General features: G+C 32.0%; 5 protein-coding genes and 1 long non-coding RNA gene across 6 annotated transcripts; 3 read left to right on the top strand and 3 right to left on the bottom strand.

Annotated features, from left to right (window-relative positions):
- Window positions 1–30: 30 nt before the first annotated feature.
- On the bottom strand, window positions 31–678 carry LOC128390410 (uncharacterized). The gene is made up of 2 exons (XR_008325616.1): window positions 407–678; window positions 31–181 (listed from the first exon to the last, which is right to left on the bottom strand). It is a non-coding gene; the product is annotated as an uncharacterized LOC128390410 (long non-coding RNA).
- A 260-nt stretch (window positions 679–938) lies between these two features.
- Window positions 939–5,612, top strand: LOC128390403 (RRP12-like protein). Its single transcript, XM_053350112.1, is given in 3 exon segments — window positions 939–1,424; window positions 1,544–5,143; window positions 5,146–5,612. Coding segments are annotated over 2 exon segments (3,903 nt in total). The 5' UTR covers window positions 939–1,424; window positions 1,544–1,560; the 3' UTR covers window positions 5,466–5,612.
- On the bottom strand, window positions 5,487–6,451 carry LOC128390404 (uncharacterized). The gene is made up of 3 exons (XM_053350113.1): window positions 6,154–6,451; window positions 5,836–6,092; window positions 5,487–5,759 (listed from the first exon to the last, which is right to left on the bottom strand). The coding sequence occupies exons 1-3, from the start codon at window positions 6,392–6,394 to the stop codon at window positions 5,586–5,588; spliced, it is 672 nt and encodes a 223-aa protein (XP_053206088.1). The 5' UTR covers window positions 6,395–6,451; the 3' UTR covers window positions 5,487–5,585.
- A 474-nt stretch (window positions 6,452–6,925) lies between these two features.
- Window positions 6,926–13,060, top strand: LOC128390372 (serine protease 53-like). Its single transcript, XM_053350084.1, has 11 exons — window positions 6,926–7,045; window positions 7,113–7,197; window positions 7,279–7,706; window positions 7,787–8,098; window positions 9,185–9,252; window positions 9,634–9,716; window positions 9,791–10,206; window positions 10,279–10,475; window positions 11,473–11,542; window positions 12,261–12,653; window positions 12,735–13,060. The coding sequence occupies exons 1-11, from the start codon at window positions 6,982–6,984 to the stop codon at window positions 13,058–13,060; spliced, it is 2,442 nt and encodes an 813-aa protein (XP_053206059.1). The 5' UTR covers window positions 6,926–6,981.
- On the bottom strand, window positions 8,195–9,046 carry LOC128390377 (uncharacterized). Its single transcript, XM_053350088.1, has 3 exons — window positions 8,761–9,046; window positions 8,437–8,693; window positions 8,195–8,360 (listed from the first exon to the last, which is right to left on the bottom strand). The coding sequence occupies exons 1-3, from the start codon at window positions 8,999–9,001 to the stop codon at window positions 8,331–8,333; spliced, it is 528 nt and encodes a 175-aa protein (XP_053206063.1). The 5' UTR covers window positions 9,002–9,046; the 3' UTR covers window positions 8,195–8,330.
- Window positions 13,061–13,800: 740 nt separating the features above from the next.
- LOC128390371 (chymotrypsinogen A-like) lies at window positions 13,801–17,945 on the top strand. The gene is made up of 5 exons (XM_053350083.1): window positions 13,801–13,952; window positions 15,262–15,347; window positions 16,980–17,064; window positions 17,115–17,530; window positions 17,632–17,945. The coding sequence occupies exons 1-5, from the start codon at window positions 13,801–13,803 to the stop codon at window positions 17,943–17,945; spliced, it is 1,053 nt and encodes a 350-aa protein (XP_053206058.1).
- The last annotated feature ends 963 nt before the right edge of the window (window positions 17,946–18,908 follow it).

Here is an 18,908-nt window from a genome sequence, read left to right as displayed (position 1 = left end):
TGGGGATGAGGAGATTTAAATTCAAAGGAATATAATAACAATAGATTATTAATATTTATAATAAAGTAACAAAATTATTTGTTTAGTATGTCAATTAAAATTTAACATATTCCTCGGAGGCTTGCTGAAAACGGTCCGTAACAAATGAGTATTAATCAGTAAGTCTTGAATCCAAGTGTTCCTCATCGGCCAGTTCAAAATACAGTATAAGAGAAAAAGAGAAGATTATTATTATTATTAATTTGTGTTAAGCATTAAGACAGCACGAAAGGGTGATCACAGAGATTGTGTAAATGAGAAATGTAATAAACCGGAAGTGTATGTCAGTATAGTGTATGGCTTACGCCCCGAAAAATAATAATAAAGAAAGCTGAAAGAGTTCAGTTTTTTTTTTTTTTTTACCTACGATTTTGGTATCAACTTGGTCCGTATGATAAGATGAACAATAATAACACAAAATTTAATTTTAAATTCACAGGTAAAGTTAATTAAATTAAAGTTTATCAGGAGCCAAAATCTTAAGTTATAACTCTCTTAAGTTACAAAACAGAGCCATCTCTTGTCGAAAGAGGAGCAACTCGTAGCATAAATAGAATTAAAATTTTTAATTTAATTCTAAATTCGACTGCTGCCACCTAGCGAATTTGTGACTCGTCCTTATAACTTAAGAGAGGTAAGACTGTATCTTAATTACGAGGAAACATAACAATTGACTATATAACATTATCGCTTAGAAATATCAATATTTTTATTGATAATGATTATAAGAAAAAAAATGTTTGAAAGGTTAAGAACCAAATCAAATAATCTCGTCAACAATCAAAGGACAAAAATGAAAATCTAATTTTGGATTATTTTAATTTCTAAAATTTAAATTTCTCTCAATTCGAAATAACCGCTTCTCGGTTACCATAGAAACATTTAGATCTCAAGGAACAGCCTATTCGACCAGAAATCTCTGGTCATATAGTCCCCGAGCCTAAATAACCAGAGAGAAAAGTATAATCCGTTTTCAACTCTAATTAGTGAATTCTTATTTAATTAATGAAAAGTGATCAATTAAATAGTAAAAAAAGAAATACTAGTGAAAAAATTAACAATTGTTTCAGAGAATTCAGTTTTCTTTTTCATGTGAAAATATCTCATGTGGTATCAGTTCTTCTGGATTTTGATCTCAAAATTTGCCTTTAACTGAATTAACATTGGATTCAATTCATTAAGACTTGATCCCATTTCTGGCTATTTAGGCTTAACCAGATCTCAACACGTGAAAATATTAACAACCGATTCTCATGTTTGGTTAATTCATTTAAGAATAATTTTAATTTTTAGTTCGATCAATTTACTTATGTGATTAGTTAATTATTCCAACTGTTTGCTTATCTTATCTAGAATTTGATTGTTTATTCAAGTTTATTGGATTGGTAAGAATTAATTTCTTTCTGAATCTCTTTTTACCTTGTTGACCAAAAATCACTTTTACATGTTAATCTTTTTATTTAATTTATTTTATTTTCTTTGATTCTTTTTTTTTATTTTGAAGGTTATTTATTTTTAATTATGAAAAATAAGGTTCGAGTTGCTGCTAAGGCAACTAAAGGCAGAGGTAATCGATGGAGAAAAGGTGAAAGTAGTAATTGTAATGCTGCCACTAAAAAGTTCCGTCAAAGAGTAAATTTGATGGGCCCTATTTCAAAGAGTTCATCTAATCTTGATGATTTTGAAAATCTGCGACTTAGTTCAATCAATTTAAGTGCCCATTCTTTAGGTGGAGGTGATGAAACTGCTCGTGAAATAAAATCTGTATCAATGGACGTTGACCAGGAATCAATGGGCAGTTGTAATACATTTGCATCCATTTATACCAATTGTACTAATGTCAGTTTCTCTAAACTTTTGGAGAAATGGAATCCATCATCAGTGTTACACAAAGAAATGATTGCTATTCTAGCAACCATAACAGAAACAATCAAGGAAAAGGGTGGAACAGAAAGTGAAACTGAATATTTTGCCATTTTAATCACTTTACTTGAAACCACCGATAAAGATGAAACTTTAGCAGCAATCGCCTATTTATTGGGCATGGTGGTTAGACGACTTCCTGATTCAGTAAAGAAGCTTAAATTCAGTGAGATGAGTCAAATTTTCGCTGCGAAAATAGTTGCCAATCGTGAGAAAACCAATGGCTACCTAATGATAAATCTAATTCGTTGTCTAAGTGAATTCATCAAAAGCCAAGAAGTGGTTGTATTGAAATCTCCTGCAACATTTGCTGTCTACAAAGTGCTTCTTGATTTAACCCTTGACCCAAAGCCAAAGATTCGTAAATCAGCTCATCGATCCATCGTTAATATACTGAAAACAAGTAAACTTGTCTACGAAAATGCTGAACATCATGCATTAGCTGAACAAACGGCCAAATTTTGTGTCGACAAATTTTTATCCACAAGCGTGAATAACATTAATGACGCTTTACATATGCTTAATTTGATGAGAGATATAATCACCATCATCCCATCAAAAGCACTCAAGGTTTGTTGCGAAGCCGTGACAAGAGTAACAACAATTTCCCATGCTAATCCTTTACTGGTAAATGGTGGACTTTCAGTTTTCCTTCAACTATTTAATTCATCATCACCACTTCGTGGATTAACATCACAATTTAACTATATTCTTCTAAATCGTCTCAAAGATAATCGTCCAAGTTATACTGATTCTCAATTACTACCACTTTGGGTTGCCGTTATGAAGGAAGGTTACATTAGCCTCTATTCACTTGATAAATCAAAATGTCTCATTGAAATTTCATCACTATTAAGTTCACTTTTACCCTGTTTTGAAAGTGAATCAAAAATTGTTCACATTACTGTTACAACCTCGATTCAACAAGTTATCCAAACAATTATTGCCCCTTCTCTAAGTGAATTGAATTACACCGTTCGAGCAACAATGGCCGATATTTTCGAGGACAGTTTACAATTTAAGTATCAAAATGCTTGGGGATTCATTTGTAGTATTATTGGAACTCTAATTGAACATGTTGGCTCTCAAGCTCCTGATTTGGTTTCTCGTTTTATCAAGAAACTAATTGACCTTCGTGAAGGATATAATACCAAATTTTTACCCCAAATTGACATAGCAATTAGTAAAGCGATTAAAAATCTTGGGCCCAAAATTATACTTGACATTGTTCCCCTTGAGATGGATCTTAGTGATACTAATCAATTTACTCACAGTTGGTTAATACCCTTGTTCCGAGATAACATTGAGAAAACCGAGTTACGAACATTTAAAACTTTCTTCCTTCCATTGGCCAAAAGAATCGAGATTAAAATATCAACATTGGATAAAGTAAAACAATCAATTTACATAAAACTTTATTCAACTTTACACAATCAGATTTGGTCTTTGTTACCATCTTTCTGTCGACATGCGACCGATATTAAGACGGCATTTACTAAAGATTTTGCTTCTTTATTGAGAAATGTTATCAGAGAGAATACAGTTCTAAGAGGTTACTGTTTGGCTGGTCTTCGTAACCTCATCAAAACTGTATCATCGGAAGAAGATAAAACAATTTTAAAATACTTTGCTAAAGGTTATCTTCAAGATTTCATCACGATTTACATTAATCCCGAAACCAGTGGATCTGGAAAGAAGGACGTTCTCCCAACGTATGAGACTCTACGAGTTTATCTAACGATTGCTGATGATGAAGTTCGTGAGAAAAGTTTGGAAACTGTTATGAAAAACTTGCGAAACTTTGACGGAGATGTTGCACTTCGTAATTACCTGTTGGATATTCTATTATTATATATTCCATTTTTTACAACAAAGCAAATTAAGCTTATCTATGGAGAAATAATTCTTCCCGTTATTCAAAAATCGGATGAAAATTCTCATCTGAAAAAGATTTACAAGATAATCCAAGAGATTTGCTGTAATCCCAATTGCAAGGAGTTTATTTTATCCCTTAAAGTTAATATTATTGATCTTTTCGTTGGACTATTTAACTCAAGCCCTGATCAAGTTAAATATTTACCTGTTAATTCACTAGACATTTTGTGTCAAAAGGAGATAATTCAATTGGAAAAGAAACATATCCCCATCATGTTGAGATTAATTATCGACTCAGTTGAAACTGGAAGAGAAAAGTGTAAAAAGACAGCCTTTGTTTTCCTTACTAATCTTCCAAAATACCTGAACAATAATACTACTTTTATCCAGCAAACTCTAATCAATCAGGTGACACTTCATAGTCCAGAATTAAGATCAGCAGAGATCCTGGTTCTTGGACATGGTATTTTCGACCTCGAGCAAGAACAATTAACCAATGAAGTTCGTGGTAAATTATTCCAATTGCTTGATCTTTTAAAATCTGAAGATCGGTCTATCGTTCGAGCTGTTTTCCAAACAATCAATTTATGGATTAAAAAGACTGACAAAGAGGAGCTTGGTCATGTTGCTTATAACATCGTCATGGCGCTGAATAATGTGAGTGTGGATCAACGAAAATCTTTCAGACACGAAGTGAAAGTTTTGCTCACCAAACTGATTCGTAAATTTGGCTACGAAATGTTGTCTAAATTAATTCCACCATTTTGCGAAAAAGTTTTGCGAAACATACGAAAATCAGAAGCTCGAAAGGCCCTTTCGAAAAATGAAACCTCTGGTGATATTTTCGATGATCTAGCAAGTGGAACCATTGCAACTTCTACTACTCATCGATCAACCAAATCGATGACTGATATTTTGAATGAAGATTCTGATTCAGATGATAGTTTACTTGACGAAGATGATGAGGATGACAAGAAAAGTCGAGCATCAACTAGAAAATCACGAAAAGCTCGATCCGAGACATTTATCGAAGAAAGAGGGGACGAAGAAGAAATTGTCGATCTATTGGCTCCAAATATCAACAGTCGAATCCATTCATCGAATCCACTAAAATCAGTTGCCCCGAAACCCAAAAAGAAGGACGAATATCATATGACAGCTGATGGTAAGATTTCGTTCAATTTCAAAGAGATGGAAAGAGGAACCAAAAGGAAACGAGGAGATGAAGAAAATAACAGGAGCGACGAAGATGATGAAGACGATGACGACATGGATGAAAGAGCTACAAAAACCAACGTTTCTCGAACCTCAAAACTTCAAGAACTTCGAAAATATCTAAAGTATCAGCGACAACCTCACATGGTACAAAAGCGAGCTACAAACCTGGAGGTCAAGGTATTCATAGACCTGTTAAGAAACGAAAAACAGGAATCAAAGGAGCCAAAACAGGAGAAGAGTTTTCATCGCGAAAAGCGGGAGGTGATGTTAAAAAGAAGGGTTCAGTTGACCCATTCGCTTATGTACCATTGAATGGTGCTCTTCTTAATCGTCGAAAGAAAAACAAGTTCAAAGGTTACTTCAATAAATTAATAACAACCAAAAGTAAACCAGGTAAACGACAAAAATAAATCCTTCACAAAGTTTAAATATTCTGGAAAAATAAAAACAAGTCAACTAATTGTTAACACAATTTAATAAATTGTATTTCTGTGCAAAAATGAATTTATTGCTTTAATTATGCATCAATATCAATACACTAAATATGTTTTCTCATTGATTGCTGATTTGTTGCCATCTAAATCAATATACCAAATTTTAACCTTGTAACGTTCACCAACGATCAAGTGTAAAGGTAAAGTGTTACCAATTTCAGGATAAACTGTCGCATGAATAACGGGATGTAGATCGTTGATACTTGTGACCTAAAGACAACGAAGATGAAAAAGAAGTTAATTGACAATCAATTAATGAAATTTTCTACATTAGAATGATTTTTACCCTATCAACTTGTACGAAATAATTTGCCACTTTGTTTCCTTCTAGTCTAATAATTAGCTCTCTGGTTACAAAGTTTTTAGGTGCCAATGGATGTAAGGTCACTTCGATATCCTTTTCGAATGCGGCTAAAAAGTATTCCGATGTACCATTCCTATTACCATAAATCGCGATAATGTTGAATATATATTGTCCATTTGGCTCGAGATCTTTGATCTCAACGTCATAACGATAACCAGTACTCGAAGGACGATAAGACTCTGTTCAGATGCAATCGACAATTAGAACTAAATTTCTTAGCAAATTGATCTAATTTCTTACCTGTTTTCGGTTGAGCCTGACCATCAACACCGACCAGTTGATAAGTTATATCGAACCTTTGAATATAATCATCGAGAACTGCAAGAGGAGCATAAATGGTGAAAATTACATTAGTATCACCAGCGGAAATCTCAGAGATTGAAATTGATTCATTAAATTGTTTCAACTCATCACAGGAAATCAAACTTGTGATTGTTAATAGAGTTATTAACGAAATTGACCAAATACAATTAAGAACCATGTTAACTTACTGAAAGAATTGACTGATTTGATTGACTTTTAAATGTCATTACAAGAACAATTTATTACACGTATCTAGTTGATTGAATATCTCTATTAATGGTTATCTAATCTAATAACAAACAATAGCTGATTAATTGTGAGATTAAAACATAAAATCAACTACTTTACATATGCAATGTAAAAATGATCGAGTCTAACATGTTATGAAAAGGATTTTCAACCTGATTATCAATAGTTGATTCGGTAATCAGTTGCGTGGAGACAATTGCTTCCATAATTAAGAATTCAAATTGATCAGATCTTTGGATAAGAAATAGTTTATCTCATAATTAAAATAAAAATGACAAATAAATTCACATAAATGCATCAAAATCAAATCAAAGGTAATTGGAAACATTTTAATATTAATTTTTTATTACAATCAAATCTCAAGGATATGAATCCATGTGTTATCAAAACTTAAAATATTGAGTTAACTTATTAACCATTTCATCAGGAATAATATTAACAAACTAAATCAAGTTAAACGTGGATATTAATTAATGTACAGAAACGGAAATTGTGAAAATTTATCCTTTTGAAAGAATGAGTCTTAATCTTTTCAATTGTGTTTTAATTATATCAACAATTAACTTCTCATCTGGTTGCGGTAAGACATTTGTTTCTATTATTTAGAACTAAACAATTTTCAATTAATACGAACTTTTACCTTTCAGAGTGTGGCCTTGAAGGTTCAATCAGCCGAATCTACAGAGGTCAAAAGACTCGACCCCATAAATATCCTTGGTTAGCACAAATTCAGTAAGATGGAATAAGGAATCTATTTTTTTTTTAATCACTGTCATTATTATAATGAATACTAAAAATTCATTTGCTTCTCAGTTCATATGAAAATCGTGATGATGATGAATTTCATTTTTGCGGTGGCTCATTGATTGATGACCAACACGTTATTACTGCAGCTCATTGTTTGAGCAAAACAACATATGGGAAGAAAATTCTGATCCTGTTTGACCCTAAAAACATCCATGTTTATCTTGGTTTATATGCATTCAACACAACAAACACTAGACCAGAATCAGTTTCTAGGATTTGGGTTCACCCAAAATTCAAAGATTTTACTAATTCACACGATATCGCCATCTTAACTCTCTCAAGACCAGTTAAATTTACTGAGAAAATTTTCCCTATATGTTTACCAAACGACGAGCTAGATTTGGATAATCTTGTTATTACAGGGTGGGGATTAACATCGCCAAATGGTAATGTAAGTGAATTTCCACAGGAAGTCGATGTTTCATATTTGACCAGTAAGTTCCATAAGATCCTCTAAATACCATTTATTAATAATTTCTCTGTCTCTTTCTTTCTTTCTCTGTAATCTGATCAGCCAAAGAGTGCCTGAGACAACAGAGTATATTCTTTATGAATGAATTTAATTTGGACCCGATAGTAAGAGAGATAATAAACTTTTCCGCTACTGGAGAAACTCATATTTGTGCCGTAAATCTGAAAACCCAAGGAAGTGTTTGTAAAGGTGATTCTGGAGGTCCTTTGATGCATAAAGACAAAGGAATATACTATCTTGTTGGTATAGCCTGTGCAGTGTGGGAACCATGTGGTCCAAGTATATCATCCACTGGTGTTTACACTCGAACTGATATTTATCGAGATTTTATCAAGAGTATTGCTATAAATTCATGTTGGAAAGATTAAAATATCATTAAATCTTTCCTGGTTGTCGAAAAGATAGATCATGAAATTTTCATTGTTTGTAATTATTTGGATTAAAAGATAAAATCGAAAAGTTTAATTCTAACCAGAACTAATTGTAAATCTGTTACTGAAAATGTATTATTTGCTTCTTATTAATAATATAATAGTTCATATATTAATAGAAATCGTAGTGACGATTACTTTATCTTTGCGGTGGCTCATTGATGTAGATCGTTGATACTTGTGACCTAAAGACAACGAAGATGAAAAAGAAGTTAATTGACAGTCAATTAATGAAATTTTCTACATTAGAATGATTTTTACCCTATCAACTTGTACGAAATAATTTGCCACTTTGTTTCCTTCTAGTCTAATAATTAGCTCTCTGGTTACAAAGTTTTTAGGTGCCAATGGATGTAAGGTCAATTCGATATCCTTTTCGAATGCGGCTAAAAAGTATTCCGATGTACCATTCCTATTACCATAAATCGCGATAATGTTGAATATATATTGTCCATTTGGCTCGAGATCTTTGATCTCAACGTCATAACGATAACCAGTACTCGAAGGGCGATAAGACTCTGTTCAGATGAAATCGACAATTAGAACTAAATTTAATTTGCAAATTAAAGTGATTTAATTTCTTACCTGTTTTCGGTTGAGACTGACCATCAACACCGATCAGTTGATAAGTTATATCGAACCTTTGAATATAATCATCGAGAACTGCAAGAGGAGCATAAATGGTGAAAATTACATTAGTATCACCAGCGGAAATCTCAGAGATTGAAATTGATTCATTAAATTGTTTCAACTCATCACAGGAAATACCACTTGTAATTGTTAATAGAGTGATTAAAGAAATTGACCAAATACAATTAAGAACCATGTTAACTTACTGAAAGAATTGACTGATTTGATTGACTTTTAAATGTCATTACAAGAACAATTTATTATACGTGTCTATTTGATTAATTGTTATCTAATCGAATAACAAACCATAGTTGATTTGTTATGAGATCAACTGATTAAAACAATAAAAGTAAACTTCTTTACATATGCAATGTAATAGTTAAAGTGAAAATGGCAAATACAGAATTAAATGTAGAATTAAATAACTGCATCAAAATCAAATCAAAGGTAATTATTAGAAACATTACAATATTGTAGTATACATGATATTCAATCTGTTCAGTGAAAATTTTCTATTATGATTACAATCGAATCTCAAGGTTAGAAATTTACAAATCCATATGTTATCGAAACTAAAGAAATCGAGTTATTTATTCATTATTTTACCAGGAAAATATTAACAAACTAGATCAATATCAACTTGGTTGTTAACTAATGTGAAGGAACCGAACTTTTGAAAGTTTTTCCTCTTCAAATAATGAGTCTTAATCTTTTCTATTGTGTTTTGATTATATCAACAATTAACTTCTCAATTGGTTGCGGTAAGATACAGGTATATATTTCCATTATTTAGAATTAAATAAATAATCAATCTTTTGTCTTTAAGAGTGTGGTATCGAAGGTTCAATCAGCCGAATCTATAGAGGTCAAAAGACTCGACCCCATAAATATCCTTGGTTAGCACAAATTCTGTAAGATGAAATAAAAAAAATTTTCTTCGTTCTTCATAGCCAATATTTTCCATAACAATTTATTTGTTTTTCAGTTTATACTCAGATCTTATTAATCACTACTATGCTTATTGTGGGGGCTCTTTGATTGATGATCAGCACGTCATCACTGCAGCTCATTGTGTAACCATCTACCAAAAGGAAACGCTCAATAATCCTAATAATATCCATGTTTACCTTGGTTTATATGCATTCAACACAACAAACACTAGACCAGAATCAGTTTCTAGGATTTGGGTTCACCCAAAATTCAAAGATTTTACTAATTCACACGATATCGCCATCTTAACCCTCTCAAAACCCGTAAAATTTACTCAAAAAATTTTACCGATTTGTTTACCGAATACTGAGATAGATTTGGATCATCTTGTTACTGCAGGATGGGGGAGGACATTGCCAAATGGTACAGCAAGTGAATTTCCACAGGAAGTTGATGTTTCATATTTGACCAGTAAGTTCCAATAAGCACATCTAAATACCATTTAATTTCTCTGTCTCTTTCTTTCTTTTTCGGTCTGATCAGCCAAAGAGTGTCAGAGACGACAGAGTATATTCTTCATGAATGAATTTAATTTGGACCCGATAGTAAGAGAGATAATAAACCTTTCCGCTACTGGAGAAACTCATATTTGTGCCGTAAATCTGAAAACCCAAGGAAGTGTTTGTCAAGGTGATTCTGGAGGTCCTTTGATGCATAAAAACAAAGGAATATACTATCTTGTGGGTATAGCCTGTGCAGTGTGGGAACCATGTGGTCCAAGTATATCATCCACTGGTGTTTACACTCGAATTGATCTTTATCGAGATTTTATCAAGAGTATTGCTTCAAATTCATGTTGGAAAGATTAAAATATCATTAAATCTTAGTTGATTGTTAACCAAAGATCAAATGATTTGAATGATGTTCTAATGTAGTGTTTGTCGTCTTATCGAAAAGAAAATGCGAGAGACTTTGTTTAGCTAACCTTCTGTCTCATTTGTTAGTCGATAAACGAGAATTAGAATAGTATACAGCCATTGACTTTGAGTTTGCAACCACTTTTAATTTACTCGCGACGATAATGATAATCAATGAGAGATTAAGTTAACCCAAAGATAATAATCAATGTCCTCTCATTTAATTGGTATTATCTTTTCAAATGGTCATCCGATTAGATTTATTTTTCACTAACTATCAGAAACTGCGCGAGTGAATTAAAAGTGGTTGCAAACTAAAAGTCGATGGCTGTATGTAGTATAGTTTGCCACTTTGTTTCCTTCTGGTCTAATAATTAGCTCTCTGGTTACAAAGTTTTTCGGTGCCAATGGATGTAAGGTCAATTCGATATCCTTTTCGAATGCGGCTAAAAAGTATTCCGATATACCATTCCTACTACCATAAACCTCGATAATGTTGAATATATATTGTCTATTTGGATCAAGATATTTGATCTCAACGTCATAACGATAACCAGTACTCGAAGGGCGATAAGACTCTGTTCAGATGAAATCGACAATTAGAACTAAATTTAATTTGCAAATTAAAGTGATTTAATTTCTTACCTGTTTTCGGTTGAGACTGACCATCAACACCGATCAGTTGATAAGTTATATCGAACCTTTGAATATAATCATCGAGAACTGCAAGAGTAGCCTAAATGGTGAAAATTACATTAGTATCACCAGCGGAATCTCAGAGATTGAAATTGATTCATTAAATTGTTTCAACTAATCACAGGAAATCAAACTTGTGATTGTTAATAGAGTTATTAACGAAATTGACCAAATACAATTAAGAACCATGTTAACTTACTGAAAGAATTGACTGATTTGATTGACTTTTAAATGTCATTACAAGAACAATTTATTACACGTATCTAGTTGATTGAATATTTCTATTAATTGTTATCTAATCTAATAACAAACAATATTTGATTCGGTAATCAGTTACTTGGAGACAATTGCTTCCATAATTAAGAATTAAAATTGATCAGATCTTTGGATAAGAAATAATTTATCTCATAATTAAAATGAAAATGACAAATAAATTCACATAAATGCATCAAAATCAAATCAAAGGTAATTGGAAACATTTTAATAATAATTTTTTATTTCAATCAAATCTCAAGGTTAGAAATTAACAAATCCATATGTTATCGAAACTTTAAAATATTGAATTAACTTATTAACCATTTCACCAGGAATAATATTAACAAAACTAAATCAAGTTGAACGTGGATTTTAATTGATGTGAAGAAACGGAAATTGTGAAAATTTATCGATTTAAAATGATGAGATTTAATCTTTTCAATTGTGTTTTAATTATATCAACAATTAACTTCTCATCTGGTTGCGGTAAGAAATTTGTTATCATTACTAAAGGGTGTTCAAAATTTTAAATTATCTCTGTATAGATAATGAAAAAATCAAGACTAAATGAAAAATAATCACTAAATTATCGAGCTAGCCAAAGATCATCTCAGATTCTCAGTTCATATGAAAATCGTGATGATGATGAATTTCATTTTTGCGGTGGCTCATTGATTGATGACCAACACGTTATTACTGCAGCTCATTGTTTGAGCAAAACAACATATGGGAAGAAAATTCTGATCCTGTTTGACCCTAAAAACATCCATGTTTATCTTGGTTTATATGCATTCAACACAACAAACACTAGACCAGAATCAGTTTCTAGGATTTGGGTTCACCCAAAATTCAACGATTTTACTAATTCACACGATATCGCCATCTTAACTCTCTCAAGACCAGTTAAATTTACTGAGAAAATTTTCCCTATATGTTTACCAAACGACGAGATAGATTTGGATAATCTTGTTATTACAGGGTGGGGATTAACATCGCCAAATGGTAATGTAAGTGAATTTCCACAGGAAGTCGATGTTTCATATTTGACCAGTAAGTTCCAATAAGCTCATCGAAATATCATTTATTAATAATTTCTCTGTCTCTTTCTTTCTTTTTCTGTAATCTGGTCAGCCAAAGATTGCCTGAGACAACAAAGTATATTCTTTATGAATGAATTTAATTTGGACCCGATAGTAAGAGAGATAATAAACTTTTCCGCTACTGGAGAAACTCATATTTGTGCCGTAAATCTGAAAACCCAAGGAAGTGTTTGTAAAGGTGATTCTGGAGGTCCTTTGATGCATAAGGCCAAAGGCTTATACTATCTTGTTGGTCTTGTTTCTGGTTCATGGGAACCATGTGGTCCAAGTGTAACATCCGCTGGTCTTTACACTCGAATTGATCTTTATCGAGATTTTATCAAGAGTATTGCTATAAATTCATGTTGGAAAGATTAAAATATCATTAAATCTTTCCTGGTTGTCGAAAAAATAGATCATGAAATTTTCATTGTTTGTAATTATTTGGATTAAAAGATAAAATCGAAAAGTTCAAAATTCTAACCAGACCTAATTGTAAATCTGTTACTGAAAATGTATTATTTGCTTCTTATTAATATAATAGTTCATATATTAATAGAAATCGTAGTGACGATTACTTTATCTTTGCGGTGGCTCATTGATGTAGATCGTTGATACTTGTGACCTAAAGACAACGCAGATGAAAAAGAAGTTAATTGACAGTCAATTAATGAAATTTTCTACATTAGAATGATTTTTACCCTATCAACTTGTACGAAATAATTTGCCACTTTGTTTCCTTCTAGTCTAATAATTAGCTCTCTGGTTACAAAGTTTTTAGGAGCCAATGGATGTAAGGTCACTTTGATATCCTTTTTGAATGCGGCTAAAAAGTACTCCGATGTACCATTCCTATTACCATAAATCACGATAATGTTGTCCATTTGGCTCGAGATCTTTGATCTCAACGTCATAACAATAACCACTACCCGAAGGACGATCGACAATTAGAAGTTCTAATTTAGAACTAAACTTCTTAGCACATTGATTTAATTTCTTACCTGTTTTCGGTTGAGACTGGACATCGACATTGAGGACTCCATTATCACACATCATTGGTTGATGATCCAAGAATAGTGAATGGTGATTGCGCATCATATTGTTGTATCTGTAAAGAAATGCAAAGAATTCTATATAAACGTATTCCAAGTCGACTAACGCGAAATTATCAAACAACATTATCACCTCCAGTTGAAGTAGTTCGTCAACATCTTAATCTTCACATCAACTATCGTCCATATGATGTTATTTATGTTGCAATGGTAACCAGGTTAGATTTGCTTCTGTTGGAGATACTGCTCTTAAACACTTGAAAACATGGATTTTCACCAATCGATTCTGCTTTTCTCAAAATTTTTCCACCACAAACCAATACTAGAATTGGAAAATTTTGTCAAAAATTATCTGATTACAGAATTTTATCCCTACTCAAATACCATTGGATATGGAAATAGGACTCAAACCAGTAAACAACCAACATCTTTCACATTAAATGGTTTTCAAAATCAAAAAAATTATTCAAGATGTGTTCACTAGAATTTGACAAAAAGTTTGCGTTATTTTTGTCGTGCTTTCTGATTGTTTATAATTAATTAAATTATAACAAATGATAGTTTAGCTTTTCATCTAAATACATGAAAAATTTCAAAAAAATTTGATGAAAGGTTTTCGAACAATTAAATTATTTTTAAAAAAATTTGATGAAAGGTTTTCGAACAATTAAATTATTTTTAAAATTTGATGAAAGGTTTTCGAACAATTAAATTATTTTTAAAAAATTTTTTGTGTGTTCTCTATGTAAATCTCTATGAGAAATTAACATGGTGAGTAAGAAGTGGGAGCCGGCAATTGATCAACAATTAAGTGCAAATTGAATCAAATGATTTGTCTAATTGGAATGATTATCAGCCGGCAATTGATCAACAATTAGGTAGAAATTGATTGAAATGATTTGTCTAATTGGAATGATTATCAGCCGGCAATTGATCAACAATTAGGTAGAAATTGATTGAAATGATTTGTATAATTGGACTGATTATCAGCCGGCAATTGATCAACAATTAGGTAGAAATTGATTGAAATGATTTGTACAATCGGACTGATCCAGTGTACAGCTACTCAACTTAAGTAGTTATAATATTTTAAATTCAATGGATATTTTAACTGTTACTCAAAAAGTGCAGCAATTGGATTCTCATCTCCAGGAAAAGATTATTATGGGATATTTGTATTACTTTAAATTTGACAATTTAACATTAATTAGGATAAGAATAACTAATTGTTATGTTCATCCATATATGATCCGATGGATATAAAAACCCAAGAAAAGGAAAAAAGAGGAATTAATGAGAAAGTTGTTTAACTTTGAATCACAACAATTATTCAATAAAATTGAGTAGCCATTGATTTTACTGAGTGTACCTTGAATTAAGGGTAAAGTGACTGTGTGAATTGTTAATAAATAAATTTAAAATGGGTAATTCTAAATTGTACAAAAAAAATATCTTCACTATTGTTCCAGTGATTCTTAAAAACTTTGTTTTAGTTTGTGATTTAAATTTTAAATGTTCAATATTAAGAAAATCAAGTTTGAACATCAAAAGGTTTTATGCCCTTGGAGAGCCCATCGTTATTGACCAGGATCTTCTTATTTTTTTAACTACTGGTAAGTAATATCTTTAATTTCGCTCGTTACTCTGAAATTTAATAAAGTATTCTTTTTCTTTAGTCAATAGAAAGCAGGATATTATATATTATGCGGAAACTTCAGATCTACCTGAAAAAACAAAAAATTTCTTTCGTTACCGAATGAACTATTTTCAAGAATCGCCGTCTCACCAACCGATAGAACCTTATCCATTGGAACCAGAATCAGAATCTGAACCTGAAACTGAACCTGAGCCGGCGTTATTGCAGATACGAATGGAACTCGAATCAGAACACAATCTAATATACAAAGGCACGCAATATTCAATCGTAGAAATCTCAACCTCAAAGATTGTGAGCGACTCATATTCGAAAAATTTCCTGGAAAAGTTCTATAGCCGGCAACCAGGAGAAAATAGCTACAAATGTTTGTTTCACCAAAATTGTCCTCATGCCTTGAAGAAAAAGTGTCATGTGGAAGATCATCTTTTTTCTAACTTTTTCATTTGGAATGTGCTTGTGGGGATATAATAAATAGTCATCGAAATATTCGACGACACATAAATAGAAAAAAACACTTTTAATTCATTAAAGTTTTGTATCAATTTCTGACTAATTGTTGATCAATTACTGGCTGATAATTTGAGCAATTGTACAAATCATTTGATTCAGTTTCTTTTGAATTCTTGATCAATTTCCGGCTGATAATTTGAGCAATTGTACAAATCATTTGATTCAGTTTCTTTTGAACTCTTGATCAATTGCCGGCTGATAATTTGAGCAATTGTAAAAATCATTTGATTCAGTTTCTTTTGAATTCTTAAACAATTGTTGGCTGATAATTTGAGCAATTGTACAAATCATTTGAATCAATTTCTACTTAAATGTTGATCAATTGCCGGCTGATAATCTTATGTTGCAAAGCTGGTAACCAGGTTAGATTTGCTTCTGTTGGAGATACTGCTCTTAAACACTTGAAAACCCATGGATTTTCACCAATCGATTCTGCTTTTCTCAAAGAATTTTTCACCATAAACCAATACGCGATACTACTCATTAGGTTTAACATTTTAAAGATATGATCAAACATCTAATGAGAATCTAAATCATACAAAGTGCCTGAAAAACATCACACATACTCACCTACTAATCTGTTAACAGTTTAACTTTCTCATCTATTTAAATTCACCTCAATTCATTTCTTATCTGTTTGGAGCCTGATAATAAGATGGAAGCTTAATCATCAACAAATCCACTAAGTTGATGAAGTTTTAGTAAAAACAATTGACTTATTTAAATCACAATTAATCAGAACGTTTCAATCTGTTCAATAAGAAAGTTTAAATTGCCATTGCAATCAAATCTCAAGGATGAAAATTATTGTATCCATATGTTATCGAAACTATTAAAAAACTTGGGTTAACTTAATTTCACTAAGAATAACATTAAAAAACTAAATCATTATGAGCTTGATTATTGATTAATGTAAAGAAACGAAAATTTTGAAAGTTTATCGAATTGAAATGAGATATAATCTTTTTTATTGTGTTTTATTAATAATTATGTCACCAATTAACTTGTCATCTGGTTGCGGTAAGATATTCATTAAGAAGTAAACAATTTTTTATTAATGTAAATTTTCATCCTCAAGAATGTGGCCTCGAAGGTTCAATCAGCCGAATCTACAGAGGTCAAAAGACTCGACCCCATAAATATCCTTGGTTAACCAAAATTCAGTAAGATGAAATAAAGAATTTGTTTTTTTCGTAGCTAATTTGTTGCTCAGTTTATATTCAGATATTAGTAGTGATTACAATGGTTTTTGTGGTGGCTCTTTGATTGATGATCAGCACGTCATCACTGCAGCTCATTGTGTAACCATCCACCAAAAGGAAACGCTCAATAATCCTAATAACATCTATGTTTACCTTGGTTTATCTAAAACTGACACTTTTAACTCGATACCAAAATTAGTTTCAAAAATTTGGGTTCATCCTAAATATAAACAGTCAAGTCTTTTGAACGATATCGCCATCTTAACTCTCTCAAGACCAGTTAAATTTACTCAGCAAATTTTTCCGATATGTTTACCGAACTGTAAAATAGATTTGGACCATCTCGTTACTTCAGGGTGGGGATTAACTTCCCCAAATGGTACACGAAGTGAATTTCTACAGGAAGTTGATGTTTCATATTTGAACAGTAAGTTCCAATAAGCTCATCTTGAGGCCATTTCATTCAATTCTCTCTCTCTCTCTCTCTCTCTCTCTCTCTCTCTTATTTTCATTTTTTAATCGGTTCAGTCGAAGAGTGTCAAAGACGACAGAGTGAATTCTTTCCGAATGATTCGGTAATAAGAGAGACAACAGACTATTACGAAATTTGGGAAACTCATATTTGTGCCATCAATCTGAGAACCCAGGGAGGTGCTTGTTCAGGTGATTCTGGTGGTCCTTTGATGCATAAGGCCAAAGGCTTATACTATCTTGTTGGGCTTGTTTCTGGTTCATGGGAACCATGTGGTCCAAGTGTAACTTCCGCTGGTCTTTACACACGAATTGATCTCTATCGAGATATCATCAAGAGTATCGCTCAAAATTCATGTTGGAAAGATTAAGATATCATTAAATCTTAGTTGATTGTTAACCAAACATCAAATGATCAAAATCTGATGCTCTATTATTTGTCGTCTCATTGGAAAGGAAAAGTGAGAGACTTGTCAATCTGTTTAACTAACAAACTATTTCATTTGTTGCCAGATAAACGAGAATTCAAATAGCCTAAATAATAAATTGTACCATCGTCACGATTAGTTGGTTGATGAAGTTTTCGGCTTTTGGTATTTGATTGGATTCGATTTGATCTTTTTATTTGTTTGACTGGACTCAGCAAGTTAGAAACTTTACCTAGATGACCAAATATTGAGAATCCAAACCATAAGCCAAGAATACTTCCCACAAATATAATATATTCACTCACTGAAAGTGCGGCAAATGAACGTAAATATGTAACTGGCTCTGTGGGAACTTCGAGGAAAATTGTTCCCCAAGAACCGTATACATTTCCAGGATAAGATTTGGTGCTAATAGAGTAGGTCACTCGCTTACACTGAGCAGTAACAAGTTTAGAGGCACATTGAAATGCTGCAAATTGAAGTAACTTGTTAGAATCATCCGATCCAGTGAAATTAAAACTCATTGGAAATTCATTCCATTCAATCAGTGAATCTTTCGATATGAAAGGATCAGCATCTTTGCTTGTATAATCATTGATACATTGAGATAAGTTTCTTTCAACATCATGATTAGTACATGAGCCATAAGGATGACCAAGTAAATTTACAATCGTCTTGGAGTATGTTAATATTTGAATATTTGTATTAGTGATTATCGTATATCTATTGAATCGTACCTCAGGCAGTCTATCTGGATCACTGAAACGAATTCCAAAAGCAAAGCTAAAGGTGTGTAAGATTTCAAGTAAATTGTCTGTTATGATCAAAGAATCTGATTGAACTTTGAACAGTTCATCATGATTTCGACATGAGAGACGAACATAGATAGCGTAACAACTAAAATAA

This window comes from Panonychus citri, unplaced genomic scaffold (assembly GCF_014898815.1).
Source record: "Panonychus citri isolate SS breed McGregor unplaced genomic scaffold, ASM1489881v1 Contig00119, whole genome shotgun sequence".
Taxonomy (NCBI): domain Eukaryota; kingdom Metazoa; phylum Arthropoda; class Arachnida; order Trombidiformes; family Tetranychidae; genus Panonychus; species Panonychus citri.
This window is presented reverse-complemented; position numbering and strand designations above follow the sequence as displayed.